Source organism: Sinohyriopsis cumingii, chromosome 10 (genome assembly GCF_028554795.1).
Source record: "Sinohyriopsis cumingii isolate HCF-2022 chromosome 10, ASM2855479v2, whole genome shotgun sequence".
Classification (NCBI taxonomy): Eukaryota; Metazoa; Mollusca; class Bivalvia; order Unionida; family Unionidae; genus Sinohyriopsis; species Sinohyriopsis cumingii.
In genome coordinates, this window is record NC_142970.1 from 51,340,374 (window position 1) to 51,365,370 (window position 24,997).

The following is a 24,997-nucleotide window of genomic DNA, read 5'->3' on the forward strand; positions in this document are numbered from 1 at the left end:
CTTCCTGCGTTGCACTCTGTATATAGGCATGGAAACAGACTAGCCTTTTCTGTCAGTCCAAATGTTCCCCATGCGGGGCTCTCGCTTCTCTCTAGACGTCACTGCCACTAGAAGCTGAACACAGCCAATTTTTTATTTCAGAAACGTCGGCTTGTTTATATCTCATTTTTCAAAGATTCTCAAAAAAGATAATGAAACATAAAGAAATATTAAGACTTAACCAGCAAGTCAGGCACTATTATTGCTAACGTTTTATGATTTGTCACAAAAAATTCAATGCAAAAATGACTGATGTGACAAATCAAAACGAGAACGGTTTGCAATTTGTGATTTATTTCTTCGTTTTTGAGAACAACAAACAAAAGAGAGTACACAATTCTTCAGCAATAAAGTAGTGTACTGCCTACAATTAGTTTCTTGAAAGTATATAGAGTAAATATCAGGTCAATCAGATATATCCCAGATAAGAAATATATTTCGTCACGTGATTCCGCCACGGGATAGATTCGTCTTTTAATGCATGAAATTCAAATGGCCACCTCTACATTACGTCAGAAGTTTTTTTCAAGTGTGTGTGTGTGTGTGTGTGTGTGTGTGTTTCATTAAGAGTTGTAAGCAATATTTTTGAGTAACAACCATCCATTCTTAATTTCGTGGCTATAGAAGATGAGACTCTAATAATTACAGTTGACACGAGTATGTGCATGCATACGATATTTTAATCATTATCAAAGTTAGATCTACCATACTTTATGTTAATGCCCAAAAGTAGTTAAGTGGGATACCCTAGCCTCAATGGGAATTAGCATTACAGAGACCCCTGGGACACTCTAGCCTCAATGGAAATTTAACATGGAGAAAAATCGTGGGACACTCTAGCCTCAAGGGGAATTTAACATGGGAAAAAGTCTTGGGTCACTCTAGCCTCAAGGGGAATTGAACATGGGATTTTATTTTTTTTAAAAAAAGTTTTTTAAATTTAAATTTAAATTTAAATTTAAAAAAGGGGTAGGCAATTGAAAGGCTATCTCTTTTCGAGAAATATGGGGGCCCTGAAAAGGGCCTTTGGGTTTTTTCTTCTTCTTTTAACTTCTTAACTTTTTCCACCATCCCCTTATTTTGTCCATCATTCCTTTCTTCTTTTTCTTTTCTGTTTCTGGTATCCAGTCCGGGTGACCCATGGCTCGGAACCTGGCCTGTATTTTCATCCAGTTGTTATTCAGTTGGTCGAATTCTAATTTCTTCTTCTTATTCTGTTCTTCCTTTCTTTCTTTAGTCCACCTTTCCTTTATGTTCTCTACTTCTTGGGTCAGCACTCGTTTCATAAGTACCTCGGCTTTTATAAGTTGGTCAACACCCCATTTCACAAAAGACCACTCACTCCAAACAAAGATATCTTGTAGGAAGCATCTTACTAATGTTGTATTATCCAGAGCTTCCTTCAAGCTACCTACTCTTACATAGGGAGGGTTAATGAATCCTCTTATTTTCTTCACTTCTTCTTCTAACATACCGTCAAGGAGATCCATAGCTAGTTTCAGACTCCTCACTTGTCTGGTCACAAAATCCCTTGTAACTGGATATTTCCATTCCTTTTCTACTCTTTCTACAACATATACTCCATCTACTATCCAAAAATAACAGTGTCTCAAGTTGTTGAACAGGTCAGATACAGCTGCCATTTTCTTTCCGTAGAATCGTGCGAACGACGAACACTGTGGGTTCTTATAGTGAAAGCGCGGACGTGATGGAAAACATCCCCCTAAAACATAAAATTGATCTTACCTAGATCATGACCGAACAACGCGCGGACGTGAAGGAAAACATCCCCCACTTTTCTCATTTCATATAATAAAACCCCAAACTATACTCTCCACATACGCAAAGAAACAATAAAAAACCCATAATCTACTATTCACACAAACTTACGCAAGCCCTTACAAACACAAACACACAAACACATACACTCACACTATTAATAAAGAGTTAGTGTTTATATTCACACTACTCTACCTACACACATTGGCAAATTAATAGTTATTTCTTTTCTAGAGTATTGGGTAGCCCTGAAAAGGGCTGTTGGTTTTTTTTTGAACTCCAGATGCACCTATCTAATGATGGCACCTTCCTGGCCTGGCGCCACACACGCATCTTCTACTCCAGTCTTTCCAGTTGACTCGTTTGGCTGGGAGCGCAGAGGGAGGATGATTAGCTTCATCACCCCAATCCTCTCTCTCTGGTATCTTGTAAGCCATCCTCTCTCCTATTTTCTTTTCCTCCTCTTCCCTATGTCTTCTCTCCTCCTCTTCCTTCTTTATTCTTTCCTCTTCTACTATAGCCTCCGCAGCCAGTTCATTTACCAGGCGCCTGACATATTCCAGATGTATCTGGAGTTCAAGAAGTTTGCTTATTCTGGTATTCATTCTGGTGTTGATCAATCAACAAGGGTAGCTAGACTGCCCAGCGAGTTTCAATTTATAGTGAAAGCGCGGACGTGAAGGAAAACATCCCCCTAAAAACATAAAATTGATCTTACCTAGATCATGACCAAAAAAACAACAACGCGCGGACCTAAAAGAAACACTCACTCACTTTTTATGCTACCCATCACTATTTTAAAATTTTTTCATAAATCACTTCAATAGACTATCCACATACGCAAAGCAATCCAATCTAACTCCAAATATACACCTCAAACACCAAAAAAAGACATCATTTTAATCTACTATCCATACCAACTTACTTAAGCACTTACAAACACAAACACACAAACACATACCCTCACATTTTTTAAAAAAAGAGTTAGTGTTTATTTTCACACTACTCTACCTACACACATTGGCAAATCGATCGTTATTTCTTTTCTAGAGTATTGGGGTAGCCCTGAAAAGGGCTGGTTTTTTTGTTTGCTATGGCATTCTTTTTTAGTTTCTAAGAATGCGATGTCCTCTGAGGATAGACTTTCTGGCGATAGGTCTGCTTCTTCGGAAAGAGAAGAAGAACTCTTTGGTGTCGATACGACAATCGACAAAGTCTCTGTCAGCTTCAGGTTGCTGCTGTTGTTGTTGTTGCTGCTGTTGCTGCTGTCTCTGAAGTCTGTACTTCTCTGTCCATTCTTCTTTTTCCCTGTTCATTTCTTCTCTGAAGAACTCTTCTATCAGGTCTTCAGTGATTTTTAACATTCTCACATTCTCTATTTCTTCTGGCTTCGGTATCAGACTGTGTCTGACCCTATGCAAATTCACGTAGGCTTCGTTGAGCTTAGCTAGTTTGGAGCACATCTTCGTAGGAGGATGAGTCGACAATCGATGGTTAGACTGGAAACAACCCCGGTTCTTAAAGTCAAAGCGCGGACGTGAAGGAAAACATCCCCCACACGGTTTTCGAGCCGCAACGTTCAGTGAGTGTCATGAGAGGGATAGTAAGAAATGAAAGAGCATCAATCCAACATTCTTATAGCTAAACAAACCACAAAGGCATTTTTTTCAAAACACAACATTTTTTATTCAAAAATCACTTAACACTAAACAACAACTCTAACATTTTTAACAATAATCCAACACTATAACATCAAACAATCTTTTCAAATCACCAACATTTTTTTCTCAATTGACAATCTACTTTAAACAGGGCTGACAACGTTGTGAATGAAATTGTGATTTCCACTTTTGGAAATCATTAGGCCATTGATGGACACTACGTTTCCTAGCTTGAGACAAAAGATAAGCATAATGGTCACAAAACCATCGATCTACTTTCACATCGTTTCTAGAAGAAGAACGAGGATCAAAATGAGTCACTAAATGTTCTAAGGAATAGCCCAGGCTGCGATGATGCAGAAAATACACACAATATTGTCCACACACCAAGGAATCTGTGCCTTGTAATTTCACGTTATTGAATCGGGTAGTCTGAGCATTTCTTCTCATAAAGTCGATGATATCGTCTTCCAAAGGGGGCAATCCGTACGAATCGAAATATTCCACACATCCTTCTTGAGGAAAGTAGACGGCTACCCAGTGGGTTCCTGGGAGATGACTGTCGTCCGTGTTTATCACGTAAGCTTGATGGTCTTTAGGTTTGCAATGAGGAAGTTCATCTTTAGCACAGACGACAGGATTCCAAGAAGCCGTATACGAACTGTGGTTCAAAAGGTAATAAAGTTCCCAGGTATCCATGTTTTGTGTGTGCTTTTTTTCTTCTTCACAGGTAATAATAAGTCGTCAATTCGATCCTGACTTTTTGCTTGAAAATGTCTGACGAATAAACGGTTATTCGTTCTGTTTCCTCACTCTGATTCAGGAGAGCTTCGATACGATGGATCTCTTGAGTGGTTAATGGTGGACAAGAATGTTCACGCAAGTCTTTATACCACTGGTGCAACACGTCTTCGTCCGAGATGAGACTCCAAGCTTCGTCCAGATACTCGTCCAATTTTTCTTCTTGACTCAACATCAGGCATTTATCGTGTTGAATTTGACTGGGATGATCGTTTTGACATCCATAGCAATTTTTCTTGATCAATTCCGTCATTTTTTCGACCAAGTGTTTGGCAAAACAGGAGACTAAATGGGCTTCTGGTTCTGGCCATCTCGACTTCATCATGATCACTTCTTCTTCCACAGTCTCCTCACATTTCATGTCCAAAGTTTCTCCACTAGGTAAAGAGGGACAACAGTCTTCCATGGTTTCTAGTAATCTAGAATGACTTCTCTCAAACTGTTGATTTCTATCGTATTATCGAATTCTGCATACAGGATGACGTTCACCGTTTCATCAGGGTCTCGGTCTTTAAACTGAATTTCCACACGAATCTGGCCGGATTTTATAGGGTGGAAATGTCCCTCGTCGCTGCCTTGGTCTGGAGTGAAATCAAAAGCCCACAAAGCGTAGCCTCCTGCATAATCCTCGTACGTAATACCGTGACTGGTATTGGTTCCTAACTGTCCGGTGGCTTCGTACAGGGACAAGTACGATCTCAAGTAATTCTTCTTGGTAAAGTCATGTTCGAAAGGTCGGGTACACAAGGTCTTGCCATCGCGACTGACTTCGATTTTGGACACGCCAAAGTGTTGAAAGTAGAAAGGATTTTTTTCGGCAGCTCCGTTGAAGGCTGTATTCTCGACGATACCAACGATCAAACGTTTGGGTAACTGTCCTTGGAACAGATGATCTTCGATCATGGATCGCTGTCCCTTGGGAATGGTGAAGGTTTTCACTTCCACGCGTCGTATGGGATACTTGGCGGTCGTTCTGCTCAACGTCTGACTGATGTCGTTTCCCACTTTAGGTAACACTTCCACACGGCGTACGTAGAGTCTGGCTTCTTGGATTTTGGTTTTGTAACCGTCACTATCAGCCAATAAATGGAAAGCGGTACTGCTACGATTCAGTCTCAGGCGAACATCCACCCCCTTGAGCAAATACTTTTCTTGCAACCACATGTCCAAATGCAAACGATCCATCAGTTCTAAACTTGTGTCAACTCCCGTGATTCTCTTTATTCGTTCTACAAATCCATCATTGTTGTCTTTCTTTTCATCAGTTTCCAATATTTCAAACTTGGTAGGTTCGTCAGCTTCCCATACCACACAGGCATTGAGATGAGTGTTCTTGGCATCTATTCCGTACGTCAAGAGATTTTCCAGGTAGGCACGATAAGGGTAAGTATCCATGCTGCTACTGACCAGTTTGTTATTCAAGTACAAGTCCACTCCACTGAACAAGGAATGCATGAAATTGTTGACGGGAGCTACTGCTTCATCGTCTATAGCACCTCCAGTCTTATCTAGAATTTTGACTTTCAGGTACAAGTAACTGCTATTCAGATCGATGTAATCTTCGGGCTGTCCTTTGATTTCAAACTCGATGGGAGCGGAATCCGTCAGTGAGGAGACGAGGTGAAATTCCACCCACTGGGATTCTTGCATGGTCATCATGGTAGGGGGCATGGCAAACAGATCCAGTTCCGACTTGGAACAAGCGCAAGACTCTCGGTGCATCATTTTTTTTTTGTTCTTTCTCAATAATCGAAAACGTCTAAGTCTCGAACGGTTCTTCTTTTCTTGGCCTTTCTAGCTTGAAGTCTGGTGAAAGGGTGTTTTCTTCGTCGTCTCTTTCTGCCTTGTCCTTGCTGAATGCCTGACTCGGTAGCGTGCAGGGCATTTATAGGTGTGTCTCGTCGGCCCAAAATGTCTTTGCCCGTTTGCAGCAAGACATTTTTCCCTGCCCTCATGAAGGCTTCTTTAGGGTTTTGTTTGTCGATGATGACATTTTGGAGAAATTCTTTGCCTTGCGTCAGTGCCGCATCTTTCAAGGCGTGCAACCCGCGTGTCACCATCGGTTTCAACACTGGGGCCACCGAACGAAAGGCCGATTTTAACATGTCTCCTAAACCGTGTCCTCGCTGTCGAGCAACCCCTCGGTACACTGGATACATGACTTACTTACGAGTCGTGAGAGAACCGTTTTCGAAAATGGAGTTTCACCGTGACTTTTCCTTTGGTGAATGGAATATTTTGTCCCAAATCTCCTTTTATAGCAATGTTGACCGTGTCCAAATACGACTTGCTGACCGGCAAATAGTGAGGATGGACAAATTCGCGGTGGTCGTGGTAAGTGTTTCCACCTTCCTCGTCAGTGTTCGTGGCAGAATCTACTTTGAAAGGAATGACACGCAGTAACGGTACGGAGGCGTGTCCCACCACGTTGTACTCCACCACATCGGAGTACACAAACATCAAACTCAGTCCTTGGTTCAGTTCTACCGGGGTACGAAATAACTTGCTAAAAGACTCGTTGTCGTAAACGATGGGTAATTCGTTTTTCTTGATCATGGCCTTTCTCATGTCCATGTCTCCGCCCAACATGTCAAACAATTCAGGACAAAATAAAATGGACATGATTTTACTCCGTTCAAATTTCATCAAGAAGCGACGAGCTGCTTTGTGGTACTCCATGGTGACATTTTTGTTGACATGCTCCAAAGCTTTCAGAAACACGACATTAAACCTAGAGGCTATGGTGCTGACCAAATGTTGACCACTAAAATAATAGCCTGGGGGAATGAACAAGTGATAGGTGGTGTACTTTTGTGTACGGGTTTTCTTGTCATATTTGACATTGCTATCCATCCACTGTTGCATTTGCTCGTCATAAACTTCCACATCAAAAAAATTTTGATTGGGAAGGACATTGAGGACTTGGGTCGGGTGAATCATTTCTACTAAATCCACTTCCCAATGGGCTTCGTGATCTAACGGGATGGCTTGAGGTAATTTGGCCGCGTAACAGCACAACGTGTTCTTGGGAAACACCTCCATGGAACTGTCACTGGGTAAGGTTAAGTAAAATTGGTTTTGGTGACTCATAATTCCAGAGTTCTGTGGCTGTCCGAGGGGTTAGTGGACGTCAGAGGCGTGTCTCCGCCCAAAATGGGGTTCTGGTTGTGGTTGGAGTGGTGACTGGCACTGGCACTGGACACAAGGTTCCCGGGGTTCCCGTTCGAGGTGAATTTCAGGGAGGGATTAGGAAGCAGGTAACCGATGCAACTGCTCAATAAAATGGTCCACAATTGTTTGTCTCCTTGTTGCAAACTCAAATTGGCGATGGCTGCCCCGATGACACAATACACCACGAAGATTTGGCAGAAAAAGACGATTTGCGTTTTAGGCACACGTTCTCCACACCACACCCACAAGGGTTGTTTTTGTAAATCTTGCACAGAAGAACTGGGTGAAGGAGGAGTGGTCGACGTAGCTGCGTCTGATGTGTGAAAGGGCATGATGGTCACTTCTTTTTATAGTCGATGACTTGCGAAGCGTCGATCCAAGAATCGAAACTGGGCGGATATCCTTTCCAACGTACTTTGACTTCTTTGACACGTCGTTTGCCCACTTTACGGGTTCTGCGTTCGAGAATGCTTTCGATGTCGTACACGTCGTCTTCTTTTTTGGTGACACGTTGTAACTCGGGCAAATAAAACGTTCCTTTGAGCACTTCTCCGTTCATGTCTTCCAATTTATAGACGGCAGGATGACGGCCATGCACTCGTCCAGTGACGCGAAACAGTTCGGTCGTCCAGTTAGGTAAGTAACCTTTGTCAAAAGTGCGTTTGGTTTTGCCAATGCGCACCCAATCTCCTACGGCCAACTCTCCACTTTTCTTGGGGACAGCCCTCGTCGGGGACGTACCAAACAGACGCTCGAACAGCAGCACTTCGTTCTCGGGAGTCACGTCTTGCGGGGCACGTCCGATGCTTCGATGGTAAGATTGGTTGTACGCTTGCACCAGGTGCGGTAAGATGTCAATGTACTTCAGAGTGTGGTGATGCGTAAAATATTTCCACATGCGTTCTTTCAAAGTGCGTTGAAAACGTTCCACGATGCTGGCTTTGGTTTCGGGATTCTCGGTGGTAAAAAAATGAATGTCACGTTTCTTTAATTCTTTTTGGAAAGCTTGGTTCAGAAATTCGGTGCCTTTGTCCGTTTGCCATCGAAGAGGGTGACGACCGCTTTGTTTCAACACCCGTTGCAGGGCTCGCACTAACTCGCTGCTCGATTTGGAAGTCAAGGGCACGACCCAGGCAAATTTGGAAAAGACGTCGATGACACAAAACAAATATTTGTAGCCACGATTGTAGCTGGCCAAATGAGAGACATCGGCTAAATCGGCTTGCCATTGATGATCGATGCCTTCCACTCGGGTGCGACTTCTGGCAAACTTGCGTCGAATGGGTTTGTGTAAAGTGTAGGTAGCTTGTTCTTGTAACCATCGTTGCACTTGAGGTAAACGGAGACTTTTCAGTCACGTTTTGGCAGCACGATACAATTTTTGAACTCCTGCGTAACCTGCAGGATGCGAGGGATCGTAGTAAATGCTGGCTAAGACTTTTTCCATTTTTTTTTTTGTGTTGGTTGGTGTGTTAATAAGGCACCCACTCTTGGAGGATGCTACTCTTTTTCTCTTGGGGTATTTTCTTGGATTGCAATGCTTTGCGTGTGCGACCGGCAATAGGTGTTGAAGAGGAGGAGGATGTCTGAGCAGGGGATATCGGTTCTTGTTTAACTTCTGTCGTCACTTCTGTCTTCACTTTCTTTTTCTCTTTTTAATCCATCCAATTCTGGAGGTAGGTGGTGTTGTTAACTTGCGTACCTTTTCTGGTGGAGTTTGAAACCCTTCTTCTTCTTCTTCTTTTCCTTTTTCTGTCTTGGTCACTGGTACTGGTACTGGTGATGGTGCTGGACTTTTCATCAAGGTCTTAAAATCTTTCAGAGTGGGTAGAGCTGTTTCGTCTAAAGCTTTCTGGTGAAAGAGTTGCAGTCGTTGCAAGAGTTGACCGTACTTTTGCGATTTTTCTGTTTCGGACAAATCTTGGCGATCCATCAAGGACTGCAATTCGTGTTGTAACTGGGACATCTCGCTCAAATTGGGATTGGGAGGTAAATGCGGGGTGTGTTGTTCTTGCCACCGATGGTATTCCATCCATCGTTTGTAAGGCACTAAAGCTAGTTTTCGTCCTTCCATGGGGTTGTCAGGGGTCGATTCTGAGATCTTGGAACTTCCGAGGCCTTTTTATCTTGTTCCCACCAGTCCTCCCAACATGGTTCCCAAGACTCCTTTCAGTATGGGGCCTAACAAGAGAGGTAAAATACCACCACGTTGCACTAACATCTTCTTCTTTTGACGAATGGGAATTTTCTTTTGAACCATTTGGCGAAGAACGTGACGATGTTTGCCTAAGCATTGTTTCTGGTGTTTGGACAAAGGGATCGTGCCTTTCAAAACGTTCAAACAACATTCGCACACGGTATCGATGACCTCTTTGGAGGCCGTTTGAATAAGTTTTTCTCGTAGGGGTGGAGAAGCTTTGGACAGGACAGATAACATGTCCCCATGTTTGACTAAACGAGGAGGCAGTCCTTTCCTTTTCTTTCCTTGGGGTTTTCTGGAGGGTGACATCTTTGAGTCTTCAGGAGCACCAAAAAACACTGATACCCCGACTTGGTCACAGGCCTTTTTTATACTGGAACGCGTCGCCACTGATTGTCTTTACGTCGTATCAACTTCATGACAGGCATGACACGTCGCGCAGTGGTACGCAACGGACTAAATCGAGCCAGTTCTTGCTTGGACAAATCCAGTAAACTTTGTAACATGCCCGATCTTTCTTGGACTTTGATTTTGGGAGAAGGTACTTTGTGAGCAGCAGCTACTGCCAGTAAATTGGAAGGTCCTGCCACTGGGGAAGTTCTTTTGGGGGTCATCAACGGAGATGTTCTTGGTGTGATCAACGTCTCCAAGTACTCTTCAGTTCTGGGTGTCATTAACGGAGAAGTGGAAAAACGTGAGGCTGCCGGAGACGCAGTCACCGCCGTGGCAGGTCGTGGTTTGCGAGTGTAAGGTTGCGTCCTGGCCGAAGTGCCTCTCTTGCGACTAGTTTTCTGTGGACTTTTCTTTTTCTGGGGACTTTTTCTCTGTTTCTTTTTCTGGGGGCTTCTTTTCTTTTTCCGGGGTGGTGGTGTCTGGTAAGAGGAGGGTCCTGCCACTGGAGAAGTTCTTCTCTTTGGGGACCTGGTCTTTTTCTTCTTCTTGGGACTTCTTTGGACTTCTGTCTTGGGGATAACTTTGGGGGCATTAGGATCCCATCTTAAAAGTGAGCGAATGATGACCCCTCCTAGAGTACCGCTCCATCCAGGTTTCAAAATGATTTGTTTTTTGGTTTGAGTGTCGATGCGGGGATCGGCCAGTTGGACCAAAGCGACTTTGTTTCGATCGAAAAAGCGTTTGGTTTGATGAGGAATCTGAATGATTCCTTGGAGTAATTGACGTGCCGTCACCGTGAACCATCGTAAGACTTCTTTGAGACTAGCTTCTAAGACACGAGCTCGTGTTTGTGGATTTTTTTCTCGACTGATGCCATACAAGGCACGAATCAATTTGACGTGAAGATGCGACTGAAGGGACGTCATGTTCACACTGTGTGAGACAGACGAAAAAAGGGTCTGAGGTTTTTATAGATTTTTTTATGGGGAGTGAAATGAAGTCGAGGACGGAGACGTGTACAGGACAGGCCCTCCGTCTTGGCACCAGTGGTGAAACAAGTGGGTACGAAATCGCAAATCCTCGGGGGTCGTAGGTTTCAAATCGACGAGTAAATAGGCGTGTGGCGTTTGAGTGGCATCGTCGTACGCCTGAGTCAGCCAAGGCGTTCCTAACTGTTTGGCTAAGACTTGCACTTGCGATTTATCTCGAGGGCTTTTAAACAAGACCACGTAATGCGCATTGAGACTGATGGTGCGATGGGCTTTACTTTGTTGAAACAAATTTTGGGTGATGTAAACGACACTGGCATTACTGTGATGCCCTTTGCGCGTGAACCACAGTTTAATTTCTTCTTCGTCTTCTCCTAACATGTCGTCGAAAATGACCAAACGGGTTTGACGGGAGTCAGAGACGATGCCGTCGTCTTCTTTAGGAATGCCTTCCACAAACACGATGGAATCGCCTTGACTTTCTCGCAAGAGGCTGTACGCCGATTGCCACTCTTTGTAACACCACACGATCCGCTGAGGTGGCCGATCGATCAAATGATGTTTATGTTCGATCAAACGTTTGACGAATTCGGTTTTGCCTGAACCGCTAGGTCCAGCAATGAGCATGTTAAAGGGATGGCGAAGATACAAAGCCTCCCAACTGGCACGATCTAAGTGTTCGTCGATGACTTTGTCAGTAGAGGAAGAGGGAGCAGAGACAGCAGAGGTAGCCATTGTGTGAGAAATGTCACTTGTGACACAAAAAACAAACAAGACAAGAGTTTATATACTTTTTCAGAACACGTTTATTGAATGTGTTTTTCAAACATGAATACGAAAGACAAAAATACATAAAAGCCAAAGGCTTAAGTACAAGAATAAAAGGCACATGATAACCATGAACGTGGAATAAACACAAGTGTCTGTACAACATGTTTTGGGTAAAGTTCTAACCAGTTCTATAGTAGGGGGTAAGGTCACACAAGTGTCCTCCCGAAAGGGTCTTTCAGGCCTGTCCACGACAGTCCCGTCCTGGGTGACGGGTACTTCTGGCACCGTCACTAACACGGGTTGAAAAGCAACTTTTTTCCTTGAATAACTCTCGTGCATACTGGGCCACCTCTTGGGTCCAAGCCAAACCAATCTGGTTTCTTCTTCGTCAACGACATGGTAAGTTACTTCAATGAACAATGAACTATCGATCTTGCCTAGGGTTCCTTTTTATATACAGACCAATACCGACGTGACCGTACGGCAACGTAAAGTGATTGGGAAGTCGCACTCGCTTCTGGTATACAATTTGATAGACTTTTTCCAAGGGTCGACTGACGATGTGGTGAGTGGGTAAACGTACAGTCTTGTTCGGTTGATAGGTGGTCACTTTAAAGTTTCCATCCTCTCCCGATTGCAAGGCTTCTTTCAATACCCCAAAGTTGACCACTCGACTGGTACGATGATTCAGAGTCAGTCCTTTCACTTTGCACGTCGTGTGCACTTCTCCTTGTTTGTCCCGGTATTCGTAGCCGTAATTTTTGGGGCCGCCACTGACGAAACTTAGAATCTTGTCGTCGGGATGCTCGTCTGTCCAGGCTCCTAAATGGTCTCCTTCGATGTCAGGGTGATGTTGAATCGGGTGATGGATGTAAATGCAACTGTCCGTGTCAAAGTACAGGACGCGTTCCCCTAACAGTTCTAAAGCTTCGTACAATTTTAAGCGAGCATGGGCTGTCACGTAAGCCGCAATGATGACATTTCCAAAAGGGTCGTCTTGTACAAAGTCCAGATCTTCTTCGTAATTGACCAAGATCAAATCCTCTCGAACGACGTCCACGTGTTTCATGTATTTGGTTTTGTCGTGAATCATCTGGAAGTAGCGGGAAGGTTCTGTCAAATATTCCGTCTTGGGTAAACACGGTCGTTGTGCCATTTTACCCCACAAGCAATTTAACATCACTTTGGCAAACGATCGCCTGCCTTCGTTTTTCTCGATGTGATCTAAAGAGATGCCTTCTTGTGCATAGTATTTCTCTTTGAATTGTATTTGGTCTTCGGGAGTGTGACACCAGGAAGGATAGCCGCTGGCTTCTTGCTTCAGTTTCAAAAAGGCATCCACGTAGTCAGCGAAAATGCCTTTCTGAGTAGGGTCACCCTTGTGGTACTGTTGTGTCTTGGGAAAGTGGCAAATTTCGTACACTTCTGACAGTTGGTATCCCATGTCCAGAGCTTTGAACAATTCTACGCTGACCCAGGTTCCCGTCAAGGCCCGTTCTTCCTGGCTGTGATGACAAGGCTGATCTTGGTTGCACGTTTCGGCACAAGTACGGCACAAGGGAAACATCAATTTGCCTTGACAATGGTGAGGTAAGACGGGATGGTATAGGTTCGTGGGAGGCAAAACATTGCACTTGATCAAGCCTTCGTATTGTCGAATGTTTTTCAGGTCGATGTGTTCCGTCAGCAATTGCGGGTGCCCTACAGGAAAGCGACAATATTTGCACACGTAGGGATACAGCGAACACACGTCCAAGTATTTGATTTCTTCTCCTTTCTCTTCGTCGGCTTGGTACAGCAAACAGGTGGCATTGGTCCTTCCTCCGTACAAACTATCCCTCGGGTTCAGCGGGTCCATGAACTGGTAACTTTCCACGAGGCGTTTAAACTCGGGATCGGTTTTCATACGGTGATCGTACTCGTGTTCCCACATTTCCACCACTTGGTATCCTTGCTGTTCTAACTTTAGGCGCCGCTGACAAGTGTCCTGGTACAAGTCTTCCATGGTCCTTTGTAAAAACTGATTTTTAGTGTCACGTTCAGGGTAGCAGACGGGACATCCGTGAAATAAGCAACCGTTAAACTCGTACACGATCTTGGGGTTTTCTAAGTCCCAGCCATCGACCGAATACGTTCCGATGGTCTTTTCGCCTCCTCCGTTGCGGGCATGCTGAATCCACTTGTCTTCCTTGTCGCACAAGTAATGTAACCAACGTAGGGCTTTGACCGAGTATTGACGCTTGACATAGTTGGTCGTTTGAGGACTGATGACAGCCACGGTGTTTTCAGGCATAAATCGTTGGCGGTACACTAAGGAACACGCTTTGGCAATGGTGCAAGCTTCTTTCAAAGGATCGACCCCTCCGTGTTCCATGAACAGTTCTCGAAATTTTCCACAGCAACGTCGTAAAATGTCCACGTCGGAACGACAATACTTTAACATTTCTTCCTGAAAGTCGAAGGGGTCAGAGGCATGAGCCTGGTACCAAGCGTAGAAAGCTTCTCGTTGTTCGGTACGCATGTTGTCGGGGTCGTAATAGTGAGCCTCAGGCAAATGGGGTAGAACGGCGTGTTGATTGGCTTCTGTATTGAAAAAGTGAGGAAAGTACCCTTTAGCCATTTCTGTCATTCCAAACGTTTTAGGCATTCGACTCAAAGGCATGGCCAAGTAACTCATCGAATCTTTAAACTGCACTTGTCCCACTTGCATGAAAATGATTTTGGCTCCGTTCAAAATCACTTTAGGACGTTCGGTGCCATGTTCCGTATAGTACCTCAAAAGAAACTGTCCATCGTATCCGGAGAAATTGTGAGCCATCACCGTGGCATGACGATGACAATCTCCGTAACGTTCGATGTCCTCTGGGCTCCACGTCTTGTCGATGGAGTCTAAGACCCATTGGGCAAAATCGGCTAACGTGTTTGGTCCCCGAAAGATTTTTTCACGCCCTCCGGAAATCTTGCTGCAGTGAGGGCAATGACTGAAGATAGGTTCTTGAATGCACTTCTCGCACGCTCGATGAGCCACGCAGAAATTAGGAATGTGAATGCCGGTCTCTTGCATGCATTCGAAATCGAAAAAGATGAAATTGCCTTTCTTCTTGTGACCGTCCTCTTTCTCTGGTGGGGGTTGGTATTTTTGCACGTAGCATTGGTGTTCCAAGTCCACGATGCGGTGACAAATGTGACATTTTTTCTTTCCTCGACATACGTGTGCCTTGGCATTATTGGTAAGTATGCCTTGTCCACAGGTAGGGCACAATCTCAGGAGTTGACAAGCACATTTCTTCTGTGAACCTTGCGTCTTCAAATGTTGTTGGTAACAGGTAGGGCTGACAAACGTGCGCAAACAAGTTGAACAAGGCACTGGTTCTTCGCTCAGACAGGGTTGAGAGGCCAAACATCCTGGGCATTTCCATCCACAATGCTTGTGTTGCTCTCGATTGTTATAACCATAATCACATTTCTCACAATAATAACCGTATCGCAGGAATGCAGTGATACTGGTAATGGTATCGAAATGGTCATCGTGATGATAAAGGTGAATGTATTTTCCGTCCTTAAAATCTTGGCCTCGAAACAACAGAGACCCACGCATTTCTTGAGGGTGCACTTTCAAGGTGTAGCGTGGAGCTAGGGCATCTTGCAATTTCTGCATCTCAGGAATGCCACAGGGTGTGTCTTTGGACAGACCAGCTTGTTGCAACAGGAGTTCTGCTTCGTTTCGTTGTTTGGCTCGGTCCGATTGTCGAATAGTTTTCCAGGCTCTTTTCCATTCTGTCGTGTCGTTCTTGTTGGTATAGGTTCGTCCCACCACGATGGCTCGGGCTAAACACATCTGGTCATGAGGGTTGTTAATTCGGACGAGACTTGTTTTGGTGTTGCGAGGGTCGTCCACCAATAACATCTTTTTGCGTCCAGTCCCTTGAGGAAGAGAGACGTGAGCCATTTTCAGTGTGGCTTTACCATCGGTGATGTCAAACTGGTCATTAGATTGTTGTACGTGTTGAATCTTGTCCATGACTTTGGAAGGAGTTAGTTCTGCGGGTCTGCTAAACTCGATCCAAACAGGGGATTTCAAACCGTCGTGATCTATGGATAGTGTCAAGCGATCGTCTTCTTTGGGTTGACATTGTCGCTTGAGTGCGGTGAGCAAAGAATCCCACACCCCAGTGATGAACCCTTCTGCTTTCTCCAATGGTACGTCGGCCTTGAAATCTTTAAACTTCACCGTGTAGGTGTAAGCCGTGGTTCTAAATTTTCTAGAGGAGCGCTTTTCCGTCTCTCGAATGGAATAGTATTTTTCAGGGTTGACTAAGGGTGACGAACTTGGTTTAGAGGTTTCAAATTCTGGTTCACTCATGTCCTCTTCAAAATCACTGGCATGAATTTGTGCCAAGATTTCAGCTCTGGTACGAGGCGATAGATCACGTTTCTGCCTCTTACTTTCTTCTTCTTTCTTCTCGAATGAATGGGATCGTTTCATCTTGAGTGCAAAACGTCAAATGACTCAAGTGTAAACACCATAGACTAATTTATAGTCATGGCAGACCACCGTATATAAAAGGGTGTGTGTCTTGTTCTTTCACTATTCATTTCACTCTCAAGCCGAGCACAACGATGGAAGAGACTAACGTTTCGTCAGATCTTTGCGAGGGGTCATTAGAAAATTCTCTTCAGACCAGCCTACGGACTACTCTCCTTCCTTTCGAGATAAAAGTCAAGATACTTGCTATATCTGTCAGAAGAAAGGGCATTGGTCTTCAGAGTGTCCAGACCGTCAAAAAAAAAAAAAACAGGGGCTAAAAAAGACAAAAGTCAAGATACCTGTTATTATTGTAAAGAAAAAGGACATTGGTCTCCAGATTGCCCAAAAAAGAAACAAGAGGAGTCAGAAGAAAAGAAGGATTCTTCAGAAGAAGAGAGGGATTCTTCGGAAGAAGAGAGGGATTCTTCGAAAGAAGAGAGGGATTCTTCGAAAGAAGAGAGGGATTCTTCAGAGGAAGAAGAGGAAGAAAGAAGACAATTCTATTTAAAAGAAGCAAAGAAACAGGAGAAGAAAAGAAGAAGGGAAGAAAATGAGGAAAAAACGGTGAAGAAATTCAAAAAACAGAGACTAAACAAGGAGAAAGAAGAAGTCAATGAACTTTTAATTAAAGTGTTCTGTGGTGAATTGTGAATTGGATTGTAAAAAATGGATAAAAGAATACATGAATGATATAAGGTAAGTGTCTTTGAGTTTTGTTTTTAAAATAAGAAGCTACACTCACGCACTCATACACAGACATGTACTATAAGGGTAAAATGGTTTGCTTTTTTTTGTTGATTTTTGAGTTATTGGCAAATTGAAAGGCTATCTCTTTTCGAGAGAAGTGGGTGGCCCTGAAAAGGGCCTTTTTATTTTGGTGTAGGGGTGAGTTTAACCAATCAACTTTAACTGCCTTAAGCCTTTGCCACGGCCGAGGCCTACTTCTGATGATTGGGTTGAAATCATTAAGGGTGGTACGATAGGCTTAGTCACAGGGTTGGCGTGTTTAGCTCGGGAAGGTCGTATTCTCTTCGGTCGTGATAAAGAAGTCTGATACATTTGTTTCAGACTTCTTAACTCCGCTAAAATGTCCAACAGTACCGTAGCCGTTTGATTTTCACCCTCTTGTTTCTTTGCTGCTACTTCTTCTTGTTGTTGTTTTTTTCTTACCTCTTCTTGTTGCTGTTGCTGTTGCTGTAGGAGAAAAGCTTGTTCCGCTTCCTTTTGTCGTTGCATAAATTTCTCCAATTCTTCTTTCTGTCTCTGTCTAAAATTCTCCACTTGCGGTAATGAAGAAGGTAACGAAGGTTCCGGAACAAATTCTTGCGAGGTAAGAAAATCCACAAAATCCCAATGTACCTCTTCTGAAAGTAAGTCCGGGTTCCCTTGGGCAGTCTCCCCTGCTGGTGCACCCCAATGGATCGTTTTCTGAGTTTCCGTCATGTTGAATCACTGTCGTATAGATTGACTGCACAAAAGCGCTAACGAATCTATATAGACCACGTGACGTCACAGACTGCTCTCTTCGGATTGGATGCGAGCTGACTGAATTTTGTAACGCGTGTTCGGATTGGTGAATGAATTCAATCCGTTTCAATCCTTCCTGTACCTATAAATAAGCGCAGTTCACTGCATTGATTCACCTATTCTCGTCGCTTCAAGATGTGGACCACAGTTGAGTCATCCACCCTTGTGTCTTCCATGATGTTTAGGACGGACATGCTCATGTATGTCAGGTCCAAGTGGACTGTTGTTGATAGGACAGATACTAGTCAATGGATGAGGAGAGTTTACATAGAAAGACAAGGATGTCTCAAGAGGGTACTTGTGTATGGACCGGCAGTTAGAAGGAGTTTAAGAAGAAGAAGAAGAAGATGTGACAGATGCCATCTATGTTAATATTAATATTAACATAAACCCAAAGGCCCTTTTCAGGGCCAGCCATATTTCTCGAAAAGAGATAGCCTTTCAATTGCCTATCCCTTTTTTAAAAAAATTTAAAAAAAAAAAATCCCATGTTCAATTTCCCTTGAGGCTAGAGTGACCCAAGACTTTTTCCCATGTTAAATTCCCCTTGAGGCTAGAGTGTCCCACGATTTTTCTCCATGTTAAATTTCCATTGAGGCTAGAGTGTCCCAGGGGTCTGTGTAATGCTAATTCCCATTGAGGCTAGGGTATCCCACTTAACTACTCCCAAATTTATAGACACGTTGAACAATTAAAATACCAACTAGTTACAGGTACTTATGATTATTTAATGGGCTACCGAATCAGATAATTTTATTCTCAAGAAATGTACATGTAATTTAATTTCATCATGTTTTCTGTTTGATTGTTCAGTGCATACATTCAATGTATTCTAAATTCGTCGTCTGACATATCTTAATACACGGCTTACCCAAACAGTTGTCTAGCAATCTGGCTTCTCTCTCTCTCTCTCTCTCTCTCTCTCTCTCTCTCTCTCTCTCTCTCTCTATCTATCTATCTATATATATCTTTATCTATATATATATATATATATATAATAAACTTTTCTCATAATAATGTTATTTATGTGGAGTTAGATAAAACTACCGATGATAGCGTCAAGAAACCGTTTCTTCGTAAAATACCGCTTTAGATATTAAATGTTGAGTACATGAACTGTATTAAATACTATATAACAATTAATGCTGAATGCTGAGCGTAGATAATAATTTAATAAACTGGGTAGTTTATTTTTTATTTAAACTTCAGTGGGGTTTATTGTGCACGCCATAAACACCAACTATCTTTCTGATAAAATTATGATCAGTAAAAACTGTATGTTCACTATTATTTCTATATTGAAATCAAGCGCACTATTTGTGAAATAAAGAAGAAAAACGAATTTCATTTCTGAAAAAATCATGTCTATTTATGTTCATGCTGTGTTAACAATTTTTTTCCCGATATCACTCGTACGGGTTTGCACAAGTTGAAGTTTATGGCCAAAGAACTTATCATTTGTGACAGTTATGTACCTTAATACTGTTATCTACATGCCCTCCTTTAGGAGTGTTTACGTTGTCGTTAACTAACATGTCGTCCAATACAAAAATGTATCGTGCATTAACATTAGTTCTGGATGTAGGGATATTCCTGGCAGGTGAGTACATATATGTTAATAGTGTGTTTCGGCGCGAAGTTGATGTAAATAGTTTAGACAGGGGCTATATGTGTACGAATGCGAAGCCCAAAAAACGGGCGTTGGGGATAGTAGTCTGGTGGTGGAAGCTATGGAGGGGACTGTAGAGTTGGACAATTAGTGAGGTTGAAGGTGATATTAGGCTGGTGGTAGGTCTTTGTAGGTGGGCAGGTTGTTACTGAAATGACTCAGAGCTGTTTGGATGAGTGTAGAATATTCAAACGCTGCAGAGTAGATAAAATCACAGGTGGAGAAAAAGGTGTTAATGTTCCAATGGTTATTATTTCTTCTTCTTGTGCCGGAAATTCAAATGTATGATGTTATACTTCTGGTTACTGTTGGGGTGACAGTGGTTTCAACTGAATGTCCGAAATATATTTGTGCCTTATGGGATGAATCAAATCCAGGCTGATCATCCATAGGAGAAGGTGGTGTCACTCCGTGCTGAATGTGAGAGCCACGAGACATGCTAATTTTGGAAGTGATCACAACCTGCTTTTAACCAAGCTCAAACTCAAGCTAAGGAAGGCCCGACTAGGAAATATCAGGACGAAACACTCTGACGCCTCAAAGGTGAATCATCCGGTTACAAAACAAGAAATCATCTTGTCTCTACACATTAAGTACTCTCCTAATACGGAAAAAAGAGAAACGGAACGTCTGGATTTTAACGAAAGAGACAGCGAAAGAAGTTCTCGGGTAGAAAAAACAAAACAAAAGAGAAATGAGGATCAGGCAAAGAATGTTGGAAATAATAGAGCACAGGACAAAGATCAAGGCAAATGTGCTGAATCACAGCAATTGAAAGATGGGCTGAACAAAGAATGTATAGTTGATGACAAAGAGGTAATATAGAGCGCAAGACAAGAGAAAAATTCTCCGAAAATCTCTCCTCCGAGGCAGAAAGAGCAGCAGAAATGTGTGGGACAGGTACAACTAAATTGATTGCATGATTAACCTAACTATCTCTATCAACATGCCGGTAATATAGTTATACCCCAGGAGTACTAATATTGTAATTTAACTGTCTTATTATCTTTATAACTTTGTAAGTACCATAATACCTATTCGGAAAAAAATCTTTGAAATGAGCAATAGAGACAAAACTCAATCACCGTACGGAAACGTTTCATCCATTGTAGTTCTCTCGCAGATTAATTTCACTTTTGATTTGAATTGCTGGATGCATAATATATTGGCAAAATCACACGTGAGTGATATTGAACCTTCGACATGAATGGTTCATACTTCTCCATAATAAAATCAGAATACGGGTTTTTTGACCCTACAAATGTATTGCTTCCAGTAAATGGCCGCGACCTTGACGTTATAGAAATAACAGCGTTTAGAATAGCTCTGTCTTTATTCTATTGTTTTTTTGTTGTTGTCAATTTGTAGCAATCATAAATAACATCCTTTCCTCTTGTAATATGCACACGTAGGAAGAGATAATAGCTTTTAGTGTCTTATCTTATCAAAAACTTGATTTCTAAAAGTTGTACCAGTCTGAAATTTGGAAGTGCACGTATTAGACTGAAATAGTGTTTTAGTTTTACCCGAAGACTTCTGCGTAAAAGAATTGCTGCCAAAAGAATCTTTATGAGCTACAAAATACTCATCATCTGTACGAGCAGAATTTTCTGAAGTTGATACCTTGTGTTCATCAAGGAAAGTCCTAATGTCACTATAAATGAAATTTTTTAACTCCTATCTAATAGGAATTGTCTGAGGTTTTTGTAATCTTTATTAATATTTTTAGAACAGCAACAGCTATCAAATTATACTGCATTTTTCCCATGCGAATTTGACATGGGTTTGGTCAGTTGATGTTCTCCAATACATAAGTCCTTGTTGATATACCTCGGGCGCTCACTCATACCTCTTCAGGATATATTCCTTAGCAAAATCATAATCAGCACCCTGATGTAGCGACACTGCAATGTAAATGTCACGATCTCTGCCAATCAGTACACTTTGTACTAATAATGTCCAATGCTCTCTTGGCCATTTCAAAATTTCAGCAATGTTCCCATTATGAAGAACATTGATCTACCGTTCTCTTTTAATATTTAATAACATCAAACCTTGAATTTGTATGCATTGTAGTTATGTGCTTTTCACGTTTCACAGCCAAATCTTTTAATCTAAATTTAAACTTCTTTTCATTTTGCATCTTTATTTGCAACGCCTATCTTATCTTTCTGTCTATTTTTCATCTTTCTGCGTCTGCAATTGTATTAGTCTCTATTTTTTCGGCAACTGCATTTGTATGCCTTTCTTGAACTCAAGCTTTTTTTAAAACTCGATTTCATTCTTGTATTTTTTTCAATTCTATAACTTTTAAATTCAAGCCAGAAGGAAACTCACGAATAAAATATCCAAAGCAATATTATCCAAAACATTCTTTTCCACCAAATATTAGGCCAATTTTTATTTTTTATATTTTTTGCTTCGTTAAAGAAGCCATTGCTTCAGGAAGATCATATATTCTGACAAGCTGGATCAATTCATCCTTTTTCAAGGCGTCTAACTGTTATTGGGTATGATTTGAAATACAGTTCTCCACTTTAGATAATATTCTAAAAGTTTCATTTCGCTAAAGATTTCTAACATGTGAAATAATTCATGGAACTTAGAAAATTCCATTACATGATGAATTAAAATTTCAAAAATAAACATTTCTGAAATATTTTCTTTCCAGGACGAGCCCCCAAATTTCTGTTACGACTGTATGATCTTAAACTAAGTAATATAAAAGAGTGTGAAGCAATGTATTCTGTCAAATTCAACAAGGAACTTAAGGTATTGTGAGTCCAACCCCATATAATGCTATAATTACAGAGACAAATCCTAATATTAAAGTTCGGAATAAACGTTAGAGGAAATCCAAATTAATCCAACGCTGGAAGTGTTGATGTGCCTGAGGTAACATGTGCCGTGTTGATTTGCCAACTGTTCTTTCAGGATCACAACAAAACAATCCTATTATAAATCCTTATTTGAAATTTCAGTACAAATTCAAGCCTCTATTTCAAAGAATGTTATTTCTAAGAGCAATTTGTATTTCCGGGTAATGATAACTTGAATTACATAACTTGAATAAATAAAATTCCAGCCCAAATGAACTACTGGACACAACAATAATACAACTGATTCTTCCTCAAGATCTTATAGCACGAATAATTAATTTTTCCAGTAACAAGATTATATCATCCTTTACTTGACCTCAGGTCAGATTAGCATTTTCTAAAACAAACTATTACCTAATGGAAAATAAAGTACTAGAAGGATACCAGTTATAATTAGGTCTGTTACTAAAATTATAATATAGAATGTATAAAATTATAATATAGAATGTATAATATATAAATTAGGCCAGGTATATTTATAAAGAAATTCCAATCTCCTTTACGCAGACCCAAATAAATATGTTTACTTCTAGTAATACATGTAATGATCCTAATATTGAATCCATACTAACTGGTTACTATTTGGCTATGAATTAGGTGTTTACAAAATTTAAAAAAAAAAAACAACAATGTATCAGGTCAAGTAGAAAATAAAATTGTTCTTTGACACGATTAAGCAGAACATACAATGTTACATTAAAATAGCATAATGAAACAAAATAAAAACTAAACAGTTAATTAAAAAGCAATGCAAGTTAAATATGCACAACAACTGCTTGATGAAAGAGACAGACAGGACCAAGTAATTAGTAATTAGATGGACACTAATCGCCTTCCTGGAAGACATTTTCTTTGCAGTTGATTTGTACTTTTTATCGCCGTCACGATAGTATTATTCTATTGTGTTACATATACATCGTGTAGCCAACAGAATGTATTCCTATAGCTTTAATAGCTTTTGATTGAATTTCCAATACCCTGGACGTCTGGGTACTGTGGATGTCAATTATTTTAGTGTCATTGCTGAATGATCTCTTTTATAGCCTCGAATAATAAATGAGTCATTACAATTTGAAAACGTGTCCTCAACTAGTAAAGCATCTTTCGGGTCTTCGCTAAAAAAAAAAAACACAAATGTGCAAATCGACCAACTGTACACAACACTGACAATGAGGTCATTCATATCATGCATTAATACGACATTCCTAACTTTAAAAGTTGATGTGTTGTTAACAGGAACGGTCTTTGCCGATTTACGCGCTGGGCCTCTGTAAGCACGGCATTTGAAAATAAACTTTAAAACAAGTTGTATATGACATTGAACTTAAAATATTTTTCCATCGCTTTAAATTTACTTTCTCTCTATAGATACATTTTTTAAAATTACCAACTCGTGGAGCCCATGTGAGCGCTGGGCCCGATTAAACCATATTGGTCCACTGATGTTTTGAAATCACTATAATACGGCATTTATTCAGCTCTAGGATATCTCATCATTCTGAACGAAAGTCCAACCTAGTTTGATTATGTTTGGTGTTTTTCGGCAAATCAACATGAGTAGGTTATTTAGTGCCTAGGCACCAAGGTTCAAAGTGTTGTGCCCAGTTCAGAAGATACAGGCTGATCCGATGGCAGGTTATAAACCTGTAGCTTTTCAGTAGTGACGCCAGAAAGCTTACAAATGAGTCCATGCGGTTCCCAATATCAAACCCGTGCAGACATTTATTTACAAAATGCCAGACCTTTTTACAAATGAAACACGTATCACTTTTGACACTACACAAAATCCACTTTTAAAATTTACATTATAACACGATATTTTTACTGTTTCATTCACAAAAGATTTTAAATATCGACAATTAAAAATATCATTAATGATAATTATTATTTAAAATATTCGCCTTTATTCACAACAAGTGTGTTTTACTTGTAGAATTATATGTATGTTTGTACAGATAACAGTTTCCCTTTTAATTAATTTCCCTTCCTTATCGACACAAAAGGCTTATAAAAAATGATTCAATTTTTTTTCTCATAGCCTGTGTCAGAGCCTTCGCTTATTGAACAAAATGGAATGGATTAAAAGCTTACATTGATTATTCACACAGATTTTGGCCAATAGGGAAAAGACATAAAGATTGCATTTATTATTCTCACTGAATTTTGGAAAAAAGGGAATCAACATAAAGAGTACAATGATTATTCACAGCGATTCTGGGCCAATTGGAAATCGAAATAAAGAGTGCAATGATTATTCATACTGAATTTTGGCTAATGGGAATCGACATAAAGAGCGTAATGATTATTCACACTGAATTTTGGCCAATAGGGAATCGACCTAAAGAGTGCAATGATTACTCACACCGATATTTGGATAATAGGGAATCGACCTAAAGAATGCATTGATTATTCACAGCGATTCGGGGCCAATTGGGAATCAACGATAAGAATGCATTGATTATTCACACTGATTATTGACCAACAGGGAATCGAGATAAAAAGATAGGACAGTATCCCTCATGTACAGTTCCCAAAAGGTATAAAAAAAGGGCAAGTTAGTTGACTTTTTACAGGCATTTTATAGAACCTA

At 41.2% G+C, this 24,997-nt stretch overlaps 1 protein-coding gene across 2 annotated transcripts in view; it reads left to right on the forward strand.

Moving 5' to 3' along the window:
* Window positions 1-19,366: 19,366 nt before the first annotated feature.
* LOC149790144 (phospholipid phosphatase 2-like) overlaps window positions 19,367-24,997 on the forward strand; it is a 39,106-nt gene continuing 33,475 nt past the window's right edge. Inside the window, exon 1 of one of the 2 annotated variants that reach the window (XM_089972125.1) lies at window positions 19,367-19,459. In XM_089972125.1, the coding sequence (XP_089828251.1) occupies window positions 19,393-19,459 (67 nt within the window). In that variant the 5' untranslated portion in view covers window positions 19,367-19,392. Of the gene's footprint in view, window positions 19,460-19,612; window positions 20,429-24,997 lie in introns of those variants that run through there. The other variant, XM_089972126.1, reaches the window with a different exon arrangement.